This window comes from Oncorhynchus masou, chromosome 24, assembly GCF_036934945.1.
Source record: "Oncorhynchus masou masou isolate Uvic2021 chromosome 24, UVic_Omas_1.1, whole genome shotgun sequence".
Classification (NCBI taxonomy): Eukaryota; Metazoa; Chordata; class Actinopteri; order Salmoniformes; family Salmonidae; genus Oncorhynchus; species Oncorhynchus masou.
In genome coordinates, this window is record NC_088235.1 from 63,285,064 (window position 1) to 63,305,364 (window position 20,301).

The following is a 20,301-nucleotide window of genomic DNA, read 5'->3' on the forward strand; positions in this document are numbered from 1 at the left end:
CCCCCGCTCCAGTCCCCCTCCCCCGCTCCAGTCCCCCTCGCCCCCCGCTCCAGTCTCCCTTCTACTCGCTCGCCCCCTCGCTCTCCTGCTCCAGTCTCCCCCGTTCTCCCTCCAGCCCCCCCGCTCTCCCTCCAGTCTCCCCCTCGCTCTCCCTCCAGTCCCCCCTCGCTCTCCCTCCAGTCGCCCCCCCGCTCTCGCTCCAGCCCCACTCGCTCTAGTCCCCCCCCCGCTCGCTCTCGCTCCACTCTCCCCCCGCTCGCTCTCCGCTCCAGTCCCCCCACCGCCGCTCTCTCTCCAGCCTCCCCCCTTCGCTCGCTCTCTCTCCAGCCTCCCCCCTTCGCTCGCTCTCTCTCCAGCCTACCCCCTTCGCTCGCTCTCTCTCCAGCCTACCCCCTTCGCTCGCTCTCTCTCCAGCCACCCCCTTCGCCGCTCCCTCTCCAGCCACCCCCTTCGCTCCCTCTCCAGCCACCCCCTTCGCTCGCTCCCTCTCCAGCCACCCCCTTCGCTCGCTCTCTCTCCAGCCACCCCCCTTCGCTCGCTCCCTCTCCAGCCACCCCCCTTCGCTCGCTCCCTCTCCAGCCACCCCCGTCTCCCTCTCTCCAGTGTCACGTCCCCCTCGTCTCCTCTCTCCAGCCACCCCCCCCTCGCCCCGCTCCAGCCTCCCCCCTTCGCTCGCCCTCTCTCCAGCCTCCCCCTTCGCTCGCCCTCTCTCCAGCCTCCCCCTTCGCTCGCTCCCTCTCCAGCCACCCCCGTCTCCCTCTCTCCAGTGTCACGTCCCCCTTGCTCTCTCTCCAGTGTCCCCCCCGCTCTCTCTCCAGCCCCCCCTCGCTCGCCCTCTCTCCAGCACCCCCTCGCTCGCTCTCTCCAGCCCCCCCTCGCTCTCTCTCCAGCCCCCCTCGCTCTCTCCAGCCCCCCTCGCTCTCTCTCCAGCACCCCCTCGCTCTCTCTCCAGCACCCCCCTCGCTCTCTCTCCAGCACCCCCTCTCTCTCTCTCCAGCACGTCCCCCCCTCTCGCTCTCTCTCCAGCACCCCCCCTCGCTCTCTCTCCAGCACCCCCCCCTCGCTCTCTCTCCAGCACCCCCCTCGCTCTCTCTCCAGCACCCCCTCGCTCTCTCTCCAGCACCCCCTCGCTCTCTCTCCAGCACCCCCTCGCTCTCTCTCCAGTCTCCCCCCTCGCTCTCTCTCCAGTCTCCCCCACTCTCTCTCCAGTCTCCCCCCCTCTCCTCTCCCCCACTCTCTCTCCAGTCTCCCCCACTCGCACTCTCTCTCCAGTCTCCCCGCACTCTCTCTCCAGTCTCCCCCACTCTCTCTCCAGTCTCCCCCACTCTCTCTCCAGTCTCCCCCACTCTCTCTCCAGTCTCCCCCACTCTCTCTCCAGTCTCCCCCACTCTCTCTCCAGTCTCCCCCACTCTCTCTCCAGTCTCCCCCACTCTCTCTCCAGTCTCCCCCACTCTCTCTCCAGTCTCCCCCACTCTCTCTCCAGTCTCCCCCACTCTCTCTCCAGTCTCCCCCACTCTCTCTCCAGTCTCCCTGTGTGCCCGAGCTGATTTACAACAACAAGGGAACATTTGCAGGAGATTCTGGTCTCTCCGTCCCCTTCTCTCGTTCCGGTGAAGTCGGGCCGGGAACGAGACGACCTTTGCAGCGATGAAACAATGCTCTCTCGACACAATATTGAAAAAACAGAATCTACGCATGAGAGCGCAGCAGGCAGCAACTCATAATACACCCCCCAAACATTTCCACTGTCAGGCAGGCTAAGAAAACAACATTGAACATGAGTCAGTTTTCATAATAGGAATGTGACCTACTCTGACAAAATGATCTCAAGGACATACGTGTGGTGTTGAAAGAATTTGGGGAGATCCATTCCAAAACAACATGTTGCTTTTGACAGTAAACTCTCTTTTCTCTTAGACCAAGACAGCCCTTGGTCTACCTTCATATTTCCCTGAAATAAGGCATTTGAACCATTGCTTTGATTTTCTGTTTCTTTGTATCAAATAATCACCATGTCAGCCTTTGGAGTGGCATTTTTCGCTCATGTTCCGTTCCCAGCAATCCAACAAGACACATTTGAACCCATTTTCTTGATGCGATGGGGTCCATACTTGCTTACTCTTCCTCAAACATTTTCTCTAAAATGCTACATATGAGCTTTTCCCACGAGATAACCCGGCACACTTAGCCCTATAGTACCATGACCGGCGCATGAACATCTAGTGTTACCAACATTTTACTCATCTCCACGATACCAACATTTTACTAATGATACCATACCAGGCCAAGTATCAAAGATAACGAGTAGGGCCGCGATACCACAGGTCGGTATTGCGTTAGCATTGCGTTAGCACTGCCCCCCCCGAAGCCTGTTCCTGTTTCCTAAACGTTATGGGCACGTGCTACACACACACACACAAAAAACCTAGATCTGATATTCACACTTCTACTCAATGGAAGACATAATGAATTTAACTTCACACTGTTCACTATAATAGAATACTGCATAGAATGCCTGATTTTCTCATATTTGCAAAGGCCTACTTGTGAGTTGGCTGGAGGAAGGAACGCATAATGATCTGAATGACATTGTGGCAGTAAGGGAAAACACCACATGAAAACCTTCTTTACTCTTCAGTTGTAACACACACACACAATCCCTCCCTCACACCCCCCACTCACATAAACACACACCCCACTCGCTCTCCCACATACACTCAACATAAAAAAAATGTTAGGCACCAAACATCAAATATAAAAAATATGGTGTTCGTTAAATATACACAGATACACACACACACATATACACACATAATTAGTTTAGGCTTACATTAAGCCTATATTAAATCCTACCTTTGAAGCACATCTCATGATTAGCAGACATTTTTCCCTTTCTTCCAGTGCCAATCAAATTTGCCTAGACCCACAGTCACGTCACCAGGTTGTTAGTGAGCTAGGTAACACAGCTGAACAAAGTTGTTTGTTATCAAACCAGAAAGGATCGTCCCGGGATTAGTTTAAAACGGCCCGCAACATGAAAAAAAAGGTAACTCTGGTTGTATGGGTCATATTCGTTTTTACCGTTTGAGTTAGAGAAGAGCCGTTTTCTTCGTTGTAAAGCTGCGTGCCTGCTGCTGTCACTTGACAGCAAACTAGCAAAGCCTACTCAGGCCTGTGTACTGGTTATACCAGGGATGAAACGATATACAGTCCATTCGGAAAGTATTAAGGACCCTGGACTTATTCAACATTTCGTTACGTTACAGCCTCATTCTAAAATTGATTAAAACGTTTTTATCCCCTCAATCTACACACAATACCCTATAATTTACGTATGAATTCAGAACCTTTGCTATGAGACTCGATATTGAGCTCAGGTGTATCCTGTTTCCATTGTTCATCCTTGAGATGTTTCTACAACTTAATTGGAGTCCACCTGTGGTAATTTCAATTGTTTGGACATGATTTGGAAAAAGGCACACACCTGTCTATGTAAGGTTTCACAGTTGACAGTGCATGTCAGAGTAAAAGCCAAACCACGTGGTCAAAGGAATTGTCCGTACAGCTCCGAGACAGAATTGTGTCGAGGCACAGATCTGGAGAAGGGTACCAAAACATGTCTGCAGCATTGAAGGTCCAAGAACACAGTGGCCTCCATCATCTTTGTATGGAAGAAGTTTGGAACCAGCAATACTCTTCTGAGAGATGGCCGCCCGACCAAACGAGGGAGGGGGCCTTGGTCAGGGAGGTTACCAAGATCCCGATGGTCACTCTGACAGAGCTCTGGAAGTTCCTCTGTGGAGATGGGAGAACCTTCCAGAAGGACAACCATCTCTGCAGCACTCCACCAATCAGGCTTTTATGGTAGCGTGGCCAGACGCAAGCCACTCCTCAGTAAAAGGCACATGAGTTTTCCAAAAGGCACCTAAATACTCTCAGACCATGAGAAACAAAATTCTCTAATCTGATGAACTGAAGATTGAACTCTTTGGCCTGAATGCCAAGCGTCACGTCTGGAGGAAACCTGGCACCATCCATACGGTGAAGCGTGGTGGTGGCAGCATCATACTGTGGGGATGTTTTTTAGCAAGAGAGACTGTGTGACTAGTCAGGATCGAGGGACAAATGAACAGAGCAAAGTACACAGAGATCCTTGATGAAAATCTGCTCCAGAGCGCTCATGACCTTTACCTTACAACAGGACAACAACCCTGAGCACACAGCGAATACAATGCATGAGTGGCTTTGGGACAAGTCTGAATGTCCTTGAGTGGCCCAGCCAGAGCCCGGACGTGAACCTGATCTAACATCTCTGGAGAGACCTGAAAATAGCTAGACAGCGACACTCCCCATCTAACCTGACAGAGGTGGAGAGGATCTGCAGAGAAGAATGGGAGAAACTCCCCAAATACAGGTGTGCCAAGCTTGTAGCGTCATACCCAGGAAGAGTCGAGGCTGTAATCGCTGCCAAATATGCTACAACAAAGTACTGAGTAAATGGTCTGAATATTTATGTAAATGTGATAATTCCCCACTTTTTTTATATATACATCTATAAATGTGAAACAAAACACCTCAATACATCTTGTTTTTGCTTTGTCATTATGGGGTATTGTGTGTAGATTGATGAGGGGAAAAAAACATTTAATCCATTTTAGAATAAGGCTGTAACGTGAAAAAAAAAATATATATATATGTTGAGTAAACCTATGTTTATACTGCGTACAAAATACTGTCCTAATATCGAGTTCCAACCGCTTTTCCCCTCAGAACAGCCTCAATTTGCTGGGGCATGGACTACAAAAGTGTTCCACAAGGATGCTGGCCAACTCATAAATTATTATTCTTTAAATCAGAGAGGCTCATGGTCTTGTTGAATAGCAGTAATGTACCGTAATTTGTAATCATTGACAGGTGGCATCCTAAGTCAAAAAAGCTTACCAGCAGGCACTTGACGAGACTGGTACTCGGCAGGTGCTTTTTCAAAGCCTATGGTGAAATGCTCAAATGTAGCATTTATTTGTAGAATAAGTTTAGGTTTAATCAAGAGTTTGTAAGTATGGCCCCATCGAGATTTGAATCAATGTTTTTGCCATCCCGCAGCAGGGGCGTAACCTATAAAGGGGTAACTTTAGATTGGTTTCATACCAATTTCACATTCTCTTGTATCCTTTCCCCCCCACTCACTAAAAAAAAGAGGCACAGAAATCGGACCACAATAACCTTCCCTGTGCCATTAAAGTCAGTCAAAGAATATGGTTACAATAAGAGCACACGCCTACGAGGAGGCACACGAAAGGGCCACACACACATACATGTGAGCAATCGAATCGCACGCCGTCACTCAAAACATCAGAGAAACACAAAACACGGCAGCACACCACAAGTGCCATCTTGTCAACATTCATATTTACCTGTGACAGCAATATTTACCCAGGAAATAGAAGCAGAAATGTCATCACGAGTACTTGATTAAAGTCAAAAGACAACGCTGAGAAGCAGCTCGTAAGGGAGATTTTTTTTTAAAGCATTCACTACATACAGATTACAAGAACAGCGTGTAAGATTTTGCAGGTAAGGCCAGTGGTTCATTGATCGTATTCAATTTATGACTGCAAAATCAACTCAACTAGATTGTATTGGTGGTAGGATGGCAAATAGCGCAAATATGAAGCCAAAAAATTAAATAAAAAGTGTGTATGATGTATGAACACTCCTAACCTGCAAAATGATTCCTCCATATAATATCAGCGATAGTCATTGGTGGGCCACCAGCTGGGTGTGGTTTACCTTTGTCATGGTCAGTCCTTATCATATCCATTAGGGAATTCTCCAAAGAGTGCAAGCTAAATGCATCAAAGGGCCGATTCCGGTCCTGCAAGAGAAGAGAGGGGGCAGAGGTTAGTCATCTTATCTCAGCTGGTTATCAAAGTAGAACACAACAACTCGACACCATCTTGCTTAAGACTAGCTTGAGATAATAGCTCGATGACTTGTGAGAGAATAAGGAAAGCCCGTCATTCACACAGACGCACAAAACATACAAACACATCCATTTGTTGAAAGTTGAGCAGTGACCCCTGAGAAGGGGAGAGCAGGGTTTCAACTGAATGAGGGCCCAAATCACAGACCATACTGCCTAATATCACACAGCAGAAACCATGGGAAACGTGCATGTGTTCGCAATTTGCTTCGCTGTTCAAATTCTGGTTGGTTCCCTTTGCTTAAGGGCAGAGTCGAAGCCAGATGTTTTCATGTAGCGACACCGCCCTGGTATTGTTGGAGCGTCAAAGCAGGCCAAGACCAGCTGATCTTGTAATCGCAGCAAATATCACAGTCAAGATCATACATTAGCCAACAGAAACTGAGAGAGAGTGAGTATTTGACTCTAGCAGCTGGGACTACACAGTGTGCACATTTCACTTGGTCTGATCGGAAAAGGTGCGCACACTGCACATACATTTATCATTTCATCGTTACAACTATATTTCACTTGGCAAGTAGAAAGCAAATGATTTCAAGAGTAGGGACACACATTCCAATCAAGGCGAGATCGTGCCAAGTATGGCATGATTTGAGAGTGTGCTCTTTCCTCAAACACTCAAGATGTTTCCATATGGTGTGTACGACCATCCCTGGGCTAGTATCACATAATAGCCATTCCTCCAAAATCATCAAGTTAACACTTCTGACCATATCACCTGTGGCATACTCTAGCCAGTTTATTAGGTACACCAACCCTCTAACAAAAATGGTTCACTCCTACAGAGTGAGTCACGTGGCCGAGGCTTGCTATTTAAAGCAGGCAGACCGGCATCAAGGCATTCAGTTACTTATCAAACGAATGTTAGAAATGGCAAAAAGTGTGACTATAAGTGACTTTGAGCCTGGTCTGATCATCGGTGCCAAGCGCGCTGGTTCCAGTACCACAGAAACGTCCAGCCTCCTGGGCTTTTCACATACGACAGAGTCTAGGGTTTACAGAGAGTGGTGTGACAAACAAAAAACATCCAGTCATCAGCAGTCTTGTGGGTAAAAACAGCTCATTAATGGGAGGTCGTGGGGGAACGGCAAGAATCGTGCACGCTAACGGGCGGGCCACAAACAGGCAAATGACAGCACACTACAACAGTGGTGTGCAGAACAGCATCTTGGAAAGCACAACTCATCAGTCCTTGTCACAGATGGCTTATTACAGCTGACAACCACACTGGGTCCACTCATAGAAGCTAAAAAGAAGAAGCGGCTGCAGTGGGCACCAGATCACAAATACTGGACAATCAAGGAGTGGAAAAACATTGCCTGGTCTAACGAATCCAAGTTCCTGTTGCGTCATGCTAATGGCAGTCAGGATTTGGCGTAAAAGCATATGTCCATGGCTTCATCCTGCCTGTTGAAAAGGGTACAGGCTGTTGGCAGTGGTGTAATAGTGTGGGGAATGTTTTCCTGCAACACGTTATGTCCCTTTATATAAATTGAGCAACGGTTCCATGCCCCAAAGAATTTAGACTGTTCTGGAAGCAAAGGGGGGTCTGACCTGGTACTAGGCGGGTGTACCTAATAAACTGGCCACTGAGTGTATGTACGGGGACAAATAAAAATATGGTAGGGAAGACCGCGCCAGAAATACATTGAAGCTTGTCACCAAACCTGCCTGACCTTCAGCCAAAGATTAAGCACTCCCTCCGTGTGTGTGTCAGTCCTTCTGGCCAGCTTGACCTACTACGTCGCCACCCGCTGAACCCACCTTTTGAACACATTCACCTGCTGGGCTGCCTGGGACTCGTTTCTAAATAAAATACCAATTAGGCAGTTTGAATCAATCATATTCTACTCAATAGCCTACATTCATCTGATCTGAATCCTCAACGTTCACAGCGAGAGGGAGGAGGGTAGGGTATTAGGCGAATCGTTCTGCATGAAGTTCAGCCTATAAAGTTTAGGGCCATTTGGTATATATTTGGGCCCAGACTCCAGAGTTGATTCAGTGAGATTATTTTGGCCCACTTCCTGGTTCATTGAGGGAGAGACTGATCCAATATGGAGCCTGTGTTGATACTAGTGACCTGAGAAGGAGACACATTATAGTAGATCGTATCATAAAATATATTTTTTATTGTAGGCGAGTAAGTCAGCGAGTAAGTGAATGAGTTTAAGAGGGTGTAGGCAAGTGACAGAGTGTGCCTGGTGAATTCGAGTTAGGCCTAGCCCTTGACAGCTGTGTCCTGTGAGTCCAATGCCCTAGCCTCGGGGCCACATTGTTTGCCACCAGTGCTATTGTCGTGCATTCAAAAGCGTTATTCCTCCCCTCTCTGGATCCACACCACTGCCGCGCCAGATAAAAATCTGCCCACTTGGTACAAACGGTAAACACTTAAAATGCTGAGTTTTTCATTCGCATCCCCTCTTTTTCCACCACCATGCACTCTCCTGATCCTGAACAAAGAGAGTGAAAGGCATCATTCACAGTCAGTGGCTAAAATACCTGGGTTGTGTTCATTAGACACGAAAAGGAAGATAACAGGGAGGGACGACGAGAACTTGTCCTATAAGAAACGCTTGTTTTCATTATCCATCGCAAAACATTTTGCAACGTTCTTCCCTAATGAATAGGACTCTGAGGAGATACCCATTATATACTGCATCTATCAGACCATCCACCACTGCTTTGATTGTGTTAATACACCAGCATGTGGGATACAGACCATGTTAACATTGCTCCCTATTCTTAAAATTGTCTCCACATCTAGGGCCGGTTGCACCAGTTGGACGTAAAATAAATAAATAAGTGGTCTTAAAATGCTAGTTTGGGCCTGGCTACGTCCTGTTGCACCAACCGAAAATAACACAAGTCGTAGCTAAGTCCGGCGTAAGTGACGGCTGCTAGGCAGTGCTCGTTTCTTGTTACAATCAGTTTCCAAAAGTAAATAACAAGATAGCTAGCATGTCACATTTTCAGAAATGAGGAAAACCATAGAGCCATATAGCAAACATCGAGAGATTCTGACAGTTAAGTTCAATAGCACTGCAACAAACAGAAGAAAAAAAAATTACATCTGGAAGCTTTTTAATGACATTGAACCAAATTATAAAACGCAACAATTTCAGTTCATATAAGGAAATTAAAATCGATTGAAATAAATGAAATTAGTCCCTAATATATAGATTTCACATGACTGGAATACAGATATGCATCAGATACCTTAAAAAAAGTAGGGCCATGGATCAGAAAACCAGTCACTATCTGGTGTGACCACCATTTGCCTCGCGCATTGTGACTCCTTCGAATAGAGTTGATCAGGCTTTTGATTGTGGCCTGTGGATTGTTGTCCTGTCTGGTGAGTGTGCAGGCCATGGAGGAACTAGGTCATTTTCAGCGCCCAGGAATTGTGTACAGATCCTTGTGACATGGGGCTGTGCATTATCATGCTGAAACATGAGGTGATGGTGGCGGATGAATGGCACAGCAATGGGCCTCAGGATCTCATCACGGTATCTGTGCACACAAATTGCCATCGATAAAAATGCAAAAGTGCTCCTTGTCCGTAGCTTATGCCTGCCTATACCATAACCCCAACGCTACCATGGGGAACTTTGTTCACGTCAGCAAACCGCTCGCCCACACGAAACCCTACACACTGTTTGCCATCTGCCCGGGATTCATCTGTGAAGAGCACACATCTTCATCGTGCCAGTGGCCATCGAAGGTGAGCATTTGTCCACTGAAGTCGGTTACAACGCAGAACTGCAGTCAGGTCAAGACCCTGATGAGGACGACGAGCACACAGAGGAGCTTCTCTGAGACGTTTCTGACAGTTTGTTCAGGTATTCTTCTGTTGTGCAAACCCAGTTTCATCAGCTGTCTTGGTGGATGGTCTCACACCATCCCGCAGGTGAAGAAGCCGGATGTGGAGGTCCTGGGCTGGAGTGATTACACATGGTGTGCGGTTGTGAGACCAGTTGCCAAATGATCTCAAATGATGTTGGAGGTGGCTTATGGTAGAGAAATGAACATTCAATCTCTGGCAACAGTTCTGGTGGACATTCCTGAAGTCAGCATGCCAATTGCACGCTCCCTCAAAACTTGAGACATCTGTGGCATTGTGTTGTGTGACAAAACTGCACATTTTAGAGTGGCCTTTATTTGTCCCCAGCACAAGGTGCACCTGTGTAATGATCATGCCGTTTAATCAGCTTCGAGATATACCACACCTGTCAGGTGGCTGGATTATCTTGGCAAATGAGAAATGCTCACTAACAGGAATGTAATCAAATTTCTGCACAAATTTGAGAGAAATAGGGGTTTTGTACGTATGGAAAATGTCTGGGATCTTTAATTTCAGCTTATGAAACATGGGACCTACACTTTACATGTTGCGGTTATATTTTTGTTCAGTATAATAAAGTAAATGATGAGAATGGGGAGTTTGGCTGCAGATCAGTGGAGAAGGTGCGAAAGAAAGGGAAAGATCTCATGACGAGCATGAAAAGATGCTGTGCCCTGAAAAACCCACCTAGGAGGTCCTGCTTCTAAAATATTGCCTTACAGCAACATAGCTTATATATTTGGCACAGATTCCCCTGCCTTTCATGGGAATGGATGGTGTGGACAGCACGGCATCACCCTGCGCATTCACCCAGCAGAATGACAAAGATGATAAAAAAAGCTCAAGAACCACATCCACTAACAGCAGCCTAGTAGTGGCGATTAATAGCAACAGTACAAACTAAAACCATTCATTTATCATTATCTAACTGCCAGGTGTAGGCTATATGCGCGGGATATTTCAAGGCGCCACTGTTGTCTTTGCCCTCGTTAGGTCCTTCCACTTCTTGTGACCACTGTCTGCATGCAACAAGCTGCCCAGTCTCCTATTAAGGCTACTTGTTATAATTTCAATGTTTGTTATGTCTTTTAGACACGGACTCGAGCTGCCCGGACACATCGTTTACAGCCACAACGCAGAGCCAGAGCAAGGTGCATCGGGACAAGACCAGCGAAATGAGATGCAGTTGGCGTTCATAGAGAAGGCAATAGAGAGAGACGGAGACTGAGAAACTGAGGGGAAAATTTTTTAAATGTGGAGCTTGAGAAAAATAAATTAAAATTAAGAAATTAGGTTCCTTGAGCAGCAACATCAACAGACTATTGCAGAGTGAGGGGGCGTAACATACACTAACTACACTGTAGCCAACAACAATAAATAGTACACCAAATATGCCTATTAGCCTTTGAATTCTTAATAAATAAATACATGTATTTTACAATAATTTTAAATGTAGTCTTTGCATTTGTAAATACTACTAATAATCATGTGTGTCACATGATCTCAGTATACATACACACACCTGTTCTGAAAGGCTCCAGTCTGCAACACCACTAACCAAGGTGCACCACCAAGCAAGCTACACCATGAAGACCAAGGAGCTCCCCAAACAGGTCTGGGACAAAGTTGTGGAGAAGTACAGGTCAGGGTTGGGTTTTTTAAAAATATCTGAAACTTTGAACATCCCACTGAGCACCGTTAAATCCATTATTATAAAAATGTGAAGAATATGGCACCACAACACACCTGCCAAGAGAAGGCCACCCACCAAAACTCACAGACCAGGCAAGGAGGGCATTAATCAGAGATACAACAAAGAGATCAAAGATAACCCTGAAGGATCTGCAAAGCTCCACTGCAGAGATTGGAGTATCTGTCCATAGAACCAATGCACACTTCACAGAGCTGGGCTTTATGGAGGAGTGGCCAGAAAAAAGCCATTGCTTAAAGATAAAGTAAGCAAACACATTTGGTGTTTGCCAAAAGGCATGTGGGAGACTCGCCAAACATATGGAAGACAACAATTGAGCTTTTTGGACATCAAGGAAAATGCTGTCTGGCACAAACCCAACACCTCTCATCACCTTGAGAACCTATGCCCACAGTGAAGCATGGTGGTGGCAGCATCATACTGTGGGGATGTTTCTCATCGGCAGGGACTGGGAAACTGGTCAGAATTGAAGGATGGCGCTACATACAGGGAAATTCTTAGGGAAACCTGTTTTAGTCTTCCTGTTTCAGTCTTCTTTGAGACTGGGACGGTGGTTCACCTTCCAGCAGGAGAATGACCCTAAGCATACTGCTAAAGCAACACTCAAGTGGTTTAAGGGGAAACATTTAAATGTCTTGGAATGGCCTAGTCAAAGCCCAGACCTCAATCCAATTGAGAATATGTGGTATGACTTAAAGATTGCTGTACACCAGCAGAACCCATCCAACTTGAAGGAGCTGGAGCAGTTTTGCCTTGAAGAATGGGCAAAAATCCCAGTGGCTAGATGAGCCAAGCTTATAGAGACATACCCAAAGAGACTTGCAGCTATAATTGCTGCAAAGGGTGGCTCTACAAAGTATTGACTTTGGGGGGATGAATAGTTATGCACACTCAAGTTTTCCGTTTTTTTTGTCTTATTTCTTGTTTGTTTCACATGGGAAATTATTTTTGCATCTTCAAAGTGTTAAGCATGTTGTGTAAATCAAATGATACAAACCCCCTCCCCAAAAAATATATTTTAATTCCAGGTTGTAAGACAACAAAATAGGAAAAATGCCAAGGGGGTGAATACTTTTGCAAGCCACTGTATGGTTTCCGGTTTGCGTATAGGCTAGTTAAGTTACTTGATGGCCATCTTGATGTCTGCTTAAGGGGGAATGTACACAGCTGTGACGATAACTGATGATAATTATTTTGGTAGGTAAAATGGCCGTCATTTGATTGTAAGGAATTCTAGGTCGGGTGAGTAGAAGGACTTGAGTTCCTGTATGTTGTTATGATTACACTATGAGTTGTTAATCATAAAGCATACACCCCCGCCCTTCCTCTTCCCATAAAGGTGTTTCTCTCTGTTGGCGCGATGCACGGAGAAGCCCGGTGGCTTGACCGATTCCGACAACATATCCCGAGAGCGCCATGTTTCTCTCGCTCTCTCCCCATGTTGCTTTTGAATGCATTTTACACAACATTTGAATTATAATTAGATTTTAAGGCTTATATTAATGTCCTGCTCAATATAGTATTTGTGTCATCATCGCAAATCAACCGCATTACACTTAAACTTCAACCAGTAAAATGGCTCTTTGGCTAGCTTTTGCTACGGCCTACAGTATATTAACGAGCATTAGCATTCTAGCTAAGAACCGCTCCATCCAAAATTGTTATTTTGCAAAGATCACAAACAAATATAAATCTTAGCAAGAATCAAAACATAATTGTATGCGTATTAGAACCCAAAGATGTTTAGAAGTAATAAAATGTAAAGCTAGGGTATGTTGAATGGGAGCAGATGTCGATGGCTTTCTTACAGCCTCGCGCATCTGTGCGTGACGTCAGTGTGTAGTGCACTGGAAAGGGGTCTATAGGCTACATTTGATTGATGTTGTGATTCCGGGCCAATCGACATCCAATGTCATCTGGACCAGCAGGTTCCCTATGGTTTTCCTTAACTCTGCACCCTTGCTTAGTCATGGGATGGGGCAGCCTCATCTCCATACTAATATAACACTTTGGCAGCGACAACAGTGCATGTCCTCTTCGGTGCCATTCTTATCTTTCCAGGTAGGCCGTGGAACCTAGTGGGAGCACAACACAATAAGACCGTGTGGTAACACAACACAGTGACCTATTATTTCAGTATTATGTCATGTTATTAGCTGCTAATGAAAAACTAGGCTACTAACCTGCGCTTCAGCACCCTGATGCAGCGTCGCTCAATAAGGCATCTCGCCTCAGCATAAGCATTTTTGTATTCCCGCTCCTGGTCTGTCCTGGGTGCCAAAACACTGGTGCAAGCCGCCACCTTTTTAGTGGGTAGCCACTGTCCCCCAGCAGGATGCCACCACATCCACCCTCTTCAAACACCCGCTGGAGTGTGCGCTCCCGTAGGATCCCTGCATCATGGGTGGACCCAGGCCACCTTGTCACCACGTCTATAATCTTCATCTCCTCGTTGCAGGCAAGCTGTACGTTGATGGAATTAAACACCTTTCTGTTGACATACAGATACGCTACTCATGGTCAAAAGAGGCCATCCTGGCATGAGTACAATCAACGCTGGTTCTCTTTGGTTAGGTCAGCAGACAAGGTAACGAAGTCGGGTCTTTATGGCGAGTGACACACGTCGGATTGCCCTGCAGGCTGTAGCTCTGCTGACATCTATCATGTCTGCCACCGTGTTTTGAAATGTACCATTATTTCTCACTTTCACATGAACCATCTGCGGCGAGATCTCATCAATTTAAAACAGATCACGCCTGCTAAAGCAGAACCTCTCAATACACTCCCGTCTGTACACATATCCAGAGGGTTGCGGCGATCTCTTAATATTCGTTCCCATCCAAAGGCCCACTGGTTGTTAAAACCAATAGACAAAATGTGCCATGTTCTTTTATTGTAGTTTTCTTATTCTGTTTCCATGGAGAATAGTGTAACTATGGAGAATGTTTGAGTAGACACCCTTGGGCTTTCGCCCAGATGGTCAAACTGTAACAGTATTGCTTCCGTCCCTCTCCTTGCCCCAACCTGGGCTTGAACCAGGAACCCTCTGAACACATCAACAACTGCCTGCCATGAAGCATCATTGCCTATTTCTCTACTAAACCGCGGGCCTTGAAGAGCAAGGTACACAACTACTTCAAGGTCTTCGAGTGAGTCAGGTCACCGATTGAAGCACTACTGGTGCGCACCACTAACTAGCTAGACATTTAACACCTGTTATACAACAGGTATCATTTTTATGTCCGGTGTAGAGCACATTTTACTTCGGACATTGAGTTACAACCCACTTTCGACCAACTGGTGCAACTGGCCCGAGCTATAACCAGGATATCAGAGTGGACTTAACTTTGAAATGCGTGCTTACGAGCCCTTCCCAACGATGCAGAGTTTTAAAAAGAAAATTCAAAATTGTGAGGTTCTCCAGAGTGGCGCAGTGGTTTGGTAGGACAGGGTTTGGCTCGGGGAGGGGGGCGTTACTTGGCTCTAGTGACTCCTTGTGGCAGGCCAGGCGCCTGCAGGTTGACTTCGGTCGTCAGTTGAATGCGTTTCTTCCGACACATTGGTGCAGCTGGCTTCTGGGTTAAGCGGGGGGGTGTTAAGGAGGACGCATGAGTCGACCTTCTCCTCTCCCGAGGCTGTTGCAGCGATGAGAAAAGATCGTAATTGAAATTGGGAAAAAAGGGGGTAAAAAAATAAAAAAAGTGTAACACAAGAGGACTAAAATACCCAAGAACAGAGCTATATACAGGGAGTACCAGTATCAGATCAATGTGCAGAGGTATGAGGTTGAGGTAGATATGTAAATGAAGGCAGGGTAAAGTGACTAGGCATCAGGATAGATAAAAATAAGAGTAAGAATAAAGAACAGAGTAGCATCAGCATATGATGTGTGAAAGTGTGTGTGTATGTATGCATTGTCGGTATGCGCATGTGTTGTGTATGTGAAAGTGTGTGGGTTTTTATATATATATATATATATATATATATATATATATATATATATATATATATATATATATATATATAATCAAAAACACATTTTGACTAATGGGGAAAATGTGTAAATTGTGTTGATAATCCTCTTAGAAAACCAAATAGTCCAAACCTCCTGTCTCTATCAAAATTAGCCAGACTTTTACATTTAAAAAAAAGACAGAGCTTACATTTAAATAAAAACAGGAAAATAGCTGCACGATAATTAAGGCTACCTGACAAGCTTACCATTGAACTCATCTTTCTTCCTAAATCCGGAAGACATAAAACAATATAGAAATGAGAGATATCAATTTTAAGACATTTTAGTATATACTGTTCACATTAATGCAAAGTTCCTGTTCTTTTTCAAAGCCTTTTACATTTAATTTCTCTCGTGTCAGAATTTTTTGGGGATATTTGCGACCCACGATAACAATTTGGAAGACGACCACGAAATGTAAAATCCTCAAAAGTGCTTTGTGCTTATTATCAGATGTATTGGGTTACAAAATAAAACTTTTTAAAATAGAATTTATGATATGTAAGAGAAAGACCCCACTGAACAATTCAGAACATGAATAATACTATTTGTCTTGGTAAAATGTATTTTATAACATAAGGAACCCTATATATAATCTTGTGAGTGTGCATAGTCAATGCAAGATTGGGTCAGTACAGATAGCCTGGATAACAGCAGTCTTACGGCTTACGGAGCCTGTTAGTCCGAGAAATTCGGTACCGTTTGCCAGAAGGTAGTAGACTATGGATGGCTGGAGTCTGACAATTTTTCGGGCTTTCCACCGACTCTGCCTGATTTACACTGCGTATAAATCATTAAGAACACCTGCTTGTTCCATGATAGCTTTCACCTGATCAGTCTATGATCCATTATTCAGGGCCAGTCCTTGCAGTTCTACCTCCATACGAGAGACCAACAAATGCCCCCCCCCCGCAAAGTTAGGTTAAATGTAGGTTCTGAATTGAATGTGAAAAGGTATTATCCATACATTTAAAATATACATTTCCCAGAACGTTGAAAAAGCATATTTTCTGTATGTAAAAAACAGGCTAATTTCCAGTTTTGAATGAAAGTTCTGATGTATTTTCAGGATGTTGGGCTCCCGAGTGGCCAGGGTCGAAGGCACCGCATCTCAGTGCAAGAGACGTCACTACAATCCCTGTTTCGATTCCAGGCTGTATCACATCCGGCCGTGATTGTCCCATAGGGCGGCGCACAATTGGCCCAGTGTCGTCCGGTGTTCTTAACTGACTTGCCTAGTTAAATAAAAGGTTACATCAAAAATAGTTTTTTTTATTATGTATTTTCCAGATGTTGAAATCAGGCTAATTTTTGCTTCTGAATGAAAGTTGAAAATAAGTACATTTATAGAAGTCTGGCCCAAATCTGACGTCAATGATTGGTTCAGATTTGGGCAGGACCAAAAACTCATGTCCGTGGATGTCGAAATCAAGGCCGGTCCGGAACTGCACCAAAAAAAAGACGCCCAAAATGCGTCAGCGTCAGTCCGTGCTTACTGAGGTGTAGCCTACAGTGTTGCTGGAAATCTTATTTTATGAATGCCCATCTATGTGGTAAGTCTACTGTTCATAAAACACCAAACAACAACATCCGGACAGGACCAAATAAAAGATGACCCAACTTTATCAGGAGTTGTCGCGAGCCGATTTGCAGCGTGTTTACACAGCGACAAATGCAGAAGCATTTTATTTTTCACTATGATCAGCTTGTCAAAATGTACAGATACAAACTACTGATCATGACAATGGGGTGTAACTCCTGGTCAACAGATTGTACATTCCATATTGTCCATTTTAGTTTGACCTGTCCTGTTTGCAGGACATGTTGTTTGTTTAACATGACAGCGGATTTGGTATTTGATTGAGCGCCATTTAGGTTAGGCTACTTGATCGGAGAAACCTGCATGATGTAAAAAGTGTCCGTCTCATTACATTTTATATCCAACCTGTAGGCAACAGAAAAGGTCAGTTGGGTATGAGCACATGCCAGCACTCACCCTGCATTCATGTCACATACTTTATATGGGAAAGAGATTAAGAATAGCAGGTAGACTTGATCTGGCACACAGCATCAAATAAAATACTAAATATTAATCGCATGCTTTGTAAACAACTGGTGTGGACTTCCCAACAATGCAGAGAAAAATATATAAAAAATAAAATTAGTGATAAATACACAACGAGTAACAATAACGTGGCTATATACACGGGGTACCAGTAATGAGTCGTTGTGCAGGGGGTTGAGATAATTGAGGTAAATATGTACAGTTGAAGTCAGAAGTTTCCATACGTCTTCGCCAAATACATTTAAACTCAGTTTCACAATTCCTGACATTTAATCCTAGCAAAAATTCCCTGTTTTAGGTCAGTTAGAATCACCACATTATTTTAAGAATGTGGAATGTCAGAATAATAGTAGAGAGAATTATTAATTTCAGCTTTTATTTCTTTCATCACCTTCCCAGTGGGTCAGACGTTTACATACACTCAATTAGTATTTGGTAGCATTGCCTTTAAATGGTTTAACTTGGGTCAAACGTTTTGGGTAGCCTTCCACAGTAATTTGTGTGAATTTTGGCCCATTCCTCCTGACAGAGCTGGTGTAATTGAGTCAGGTTTGTAGGCCTCCTTGCTCGCACATGCCTTTTCAGTTCTGCCCACAAATGTTCTATAGGATTGAGGTCAGGGCTTTGTGATGGCCACTCCAATACCTTGACTTTGTTGTCCTTAAGCCATTTTGCCACAACTTTGGAAGTATGCTTGGGGTCATTGTCCATTTGGAAGACCCATTTGCGACCAAGCTTCAACTTCCTGACTGATGTCTTGAGATGTGGATATATTGAATCAACATCATTTTCTTTCCTCATCTATTTTGTGAAGTGCACCAGTCCCTCCTGCAGCAAAGCACCCACACAACATGATGCTATGCTTCACGGTTGGGATGGGGTTCTTCATCTTGCAAGCATCCCCCCTTTTCCCCCAAACACAACAATGGTCATTATGGCCAAACAGTTCTATTTTTGTTTCATCAGACCAGAGGACATTTCTCCAAAAAGTACAATCTTTGTCCCCATGTGCAGTTGCAAACCGTAGTCTGGCTTTTTTACGGCTGTTTGGGTGCAGTGGCTTCTTCCTTGCTGAGCGGCCTTCCAAGTTATGTCGATATAGGACTCGTTTTACTGTGGATATAGATGCTTTTGTACCGGTTTCCTCCAGCATCTTCACAAGGCCCTTTGCTGTTGTTCTGGTATTGATTTGCACTTTTCGCACCAAAGTACATTGATGTGAAAACACCATGGTCCCATGGTGTTTATACTTGAGTACTATTGTTTGTACAGATAAATGTGATACCTTCAGGCGTTTGGAAATTGCTTGAAAGGATGAACCAGACTTGGAGGTCTACAGTTTTTTTTTCACGAGGTCTTGGCTGATTTACTTTGATTTTCCTATGATATCGAGCAAAGAGACACCGAGTTTGAAGGTAGGCCTTGAAATACATGCACAGGTTCACCTCCAATTGACTCAAATGATGTCAATTCGCCAATCAGAAGCTTCTGAAGCCATGACATTTTCTGGAATTTTCCAAGGTGTTTAAAGGCAGAGTCAACTTAGTGTTTGTAAACTTCTGACCCACTGGAATTGTGATACAGTAAGTGAAATAATCTGTCTGTAAACAATTGTTGGAAAAATGACTTGTGTCATGCACAAAGTAGATGTCCTAACCGCCTTGCCAAAATGATAGCTTGTTAACAAGTAATTTGTGGAGTGGAGGAAAAATTAGTTTTCATGACTCCATCCTAAGTGCATGTAAACTTCCGACTTCAACTGTCCATGTCGGGATAAAGTGACTAGGCGACACAATAGATAATAAAACAGTAGAAGCAGTGTATCAGATGAGTGCAAAGAGGGTCAATGCAGATAGTCCGGGGTAGCTATTTGGTTAACTATTTAGTGAGTAGATTAACTCGGTGAGTAGATTCACCTATTTCTGAGGTTGGAGCATGTTCAAAGCAGCCTGTACAATACACATTTACAATATCAGACACAATATTGGAGAACAAAATAGTAATGAGAGATGACTCCATTGTGTGATCGCATCTGCTAGTAATTGTGAATATTCTTCTGACACTGAATCTGTAAATGACAGCGCCTAGGCCCTAAGCTGTCACAACTTCAAATGTTTTCACTGAAAAATACTTTCCAATAACTGGTGGTCTGTGAGTCCTATTTTGGACATTGGGTAGTTGCAATGCTTGAGTCACTATCTGTTCAGGGTGTTGGAGACAAAGGGGCTTCACAGAACAGAAAGTACTATATGGGAAACTGTGCTGCAATGAGTTTAAAATAAATGAAGTCTGCATTGTTAGCAGTGACAGCAATGTTGCGTTGCTTGTAGGTTTTGTGGTAAGTCTTGTGCTAACGAACGTAAGTCCCCATTCACAAACCATCAGTCACAATAAGCAGGAACAAAAATGGTATAGGTAATCGGTGTAAAGAACTACCAGGCCCATACATCTCCATTAAACAATGCCTTTGTCTCTGCTTTTGAACAAAGAGGTATATCGGGCCCAAGTGATAGCCTAAAAAGAATGGGAAGATGGAATAGCATTTATTTGGTTTGTGTCTGAGGAAGCCGCAGACATCTGATAAGGCTGCGCTGAGACAGCACCGATCACTGACTAACAGCACGCATGACTCCTAGGTTATCTCCACTGCAGTGCTAGCAAACTAGGCATGGAAAATGTGAGA

General features: G+C 44.7%; 1 protein-coding gene across 9 annotated transcripts in view; it reads right to left on the minus strand.

The window, feature by feature from the left end:
- LOC135512449 (cytoplasmic polyadenylation element-binding protein 3-like) overlaps nucleotides 1–20,301 on the minus strand; it is a 60,969-nt gene that overhangs the window by 34,756 nt on the left and 5,912 nt on the right. For 7 of the 9 annotated variants that reach the window (XM_064934488.1, XM_064934483.1, XM_064934484.1 and 4 more), the window contains exon 3: nucleotides 5,722–5,875. In XM_064934488.1, the coding sequence (XP_064790560.1) occupies nucleotides 5,722–5,875 (154 nt within the window). The remainder of the gene's footprint in view (nucleotides 1–5,721; nucleotides 5,876–20,301) is intronic. The other 2 variants (XM_064934490.1, XM_064934491.1) reach the window with 1 other exon arrangement.